Source organism: Onthophagus taurus, chromosome 7 (assembly GCF_036711975.1).
Source record: "Onthophagus taurus isolate NC chromosome 7, IU_Otau_3.0, whole genome shotgun sequence".
Taxonomy (NCBI): domain Eukaryota; kingdom Metazoa; phylum Arthropoda; class Insecta; order Coleoptera; family Scarabaeidae; genus Onthophagus; species Onthophagus taurus.
In genome coordinates this window covers 26,513,727-26,515,499 of record NC_091972.1, presented here as the reverse complement: position 1 = coordinate 26,515,499, position 1,773 = coordinate 26,513,727, and the positions used below count along the sequence as shown (strand labels likewise).

The 1,773-nt window shown below is 36.7% G+C and overlaps 1 protein-coding gene across 1 annotated transcript; it reads left to right on the top strand.

Annotated features, from left to right (window-relative positions):
• The first annotated feature begins 493 nt into the window (after positions 1-493).
• On the top strand, positions 494-994 carry LOC139430456 (uncharacterized). The gene has a single exon (XM_071197500.1). It carries the CDS (start codon positions 494-496, stop codon positions 992-994), a length of 501 nt encoding a protein of 166 aa, XP_071053601.1.
• Positions 995-1,773: the final 779 nt, after the last annotated feature.

Genomic DNA, 1,773 nt, shown 5'->3' with positions numbered 1-1,773 from the left:
TTTTTGATCTCGTCACTTCGAACCAGTTTCTGAAGAATGTTGCAACATGGCATCCGAAACGTCAAACCTTTTATTAAAAGACGCACGGCAAAACACGAAAGTTTCTAGTGTTAGTTCTAGTTTTAGTTTAATTCACACCGGCCGTGAAAGCCTTCGTACTTATATTATTAACCTTTATGGGGAGGATATCAACAAACAAATCAAGGATTTGGATAACTCACGAATTAGACAACGCAAGCTGTTGAGCAGTTTGGCCTTTCTACGAAGATGCAGAGAGAAGAAAGTAACGCCAATCTTCTTGAAGGTGAAGCACCACATCGACTCCGCTGCAGCACGTAGAATTTTGATTAGGACAGAACAAGCACTGCTACGAGAAAGAATTCACAAGACCTTCAATGATCTACAAAAAATAAGTGAGAAGTTACTACGACTCCACCTCTCACTTTCCAATTGTATATCCGGAGAAGACTGGGACAAAGTGGACAGACTAACAATGGAGAAGGCTAATCGCGAATTTCAGAAGACCCGTGACACACACATCAAGAAGTTTGAATCTCTGGAACGCCAGTCGCAAAAGAAGAAAGGTAATAGTTTACCAGTAGAAACAATCGTCATTAACAGATCGAATGTCCCACTAACGAAAGACGAAACCTCTGTGCTCGCCAAAGGATTGAACTACGCAATCGCCCCGAAGAAGGTCCCAAAGGAGGAAATCATCTGCGAAGTGGAAGCAGCTGTTCGAGGGATGCCTGCACTGAAAGCCGAAGAGATCCGACAAGAAGTTGCGAGAGTATTGAAGTCAGCAAAACCACCAAAATCCAACTTGACGGTTGGTGAAAAGAAGGCACTCCAATCTATAATAGAAAAGTCAGAAATCGTCGTGTTACCAGCAGACAAGGGGAATGCCACCGTTGTTATGGACAGGAAAGAATATGATGACAAAATGATGATCCTCATCTTTCGCCAGTCGTTCAACCGACAGCTTATAATATGATTTATCCATAATTCAAAATTTAAATAACAACAATATCTACTAATTTGTATTATCGTTACGCCTCGAATAATTTTTATTTCTCTTTTGTTCTGTCCCTCTTTTGTTTATATGGCCCCACGTTGGGCGCCACTTTTGTTACTGTACTTGTTTTGTGACTGTCGCTTGTGCAACAGTCGGCAGGGTATGAGTTCTTCAAAAAAAATTTTATTGCCAATGAGCGCCACGTAGTTTCAGAATTAACATCAACCCGCAATAACTGAATAAAACTACGAAATTTTGACACTAAAATACTTTTAATGATAATAAAAAAATACTTGAAAGGTAAATAATGAGAAATAAAAAAAAATAATATTTGAAAGGTAAGTTTATAAAAAAAAATAATAATGAGAAATAAGAAAATAATTACTAAATATGTTTCTTTCAGCGCGACGGCGTACAAGGAAGTGGTAAGTAAAATAAAGAAATTCAATAATCCGGAACCGAAATTTGACCAAACATACGGTGAAAAAAAAATGCGAGCAACTCTAAATTGAAAGTAAAAAAAATAATCCCGCTTCAGTGTGACAACCGGTACAAAAATATCGAATGTATGTATAAAATAAAATTATAACCCTAAATTCTTTCCTTATCAACAAAATTTTTTTTTTTTAGAATCAACAAAAAAATAAAATTCAAATTCGAATCGAAATTCTTCTAACAAATCAGAGAAACCGGGCGTAAACGTAGATGTTATTTTATGAGGCGAACGAAATAATAAATTAAGAAATTGTTTAACCGAC

What these genes read in the sequence shown, in the direction of transcription:
- LOC139430456 (XM_071197500.1), top strand. Translation starts at nt 494, where the DNA reads ATGGAGAAGGCTAATCGCGAATTTCAGAAGACCCGTGACACACACATC.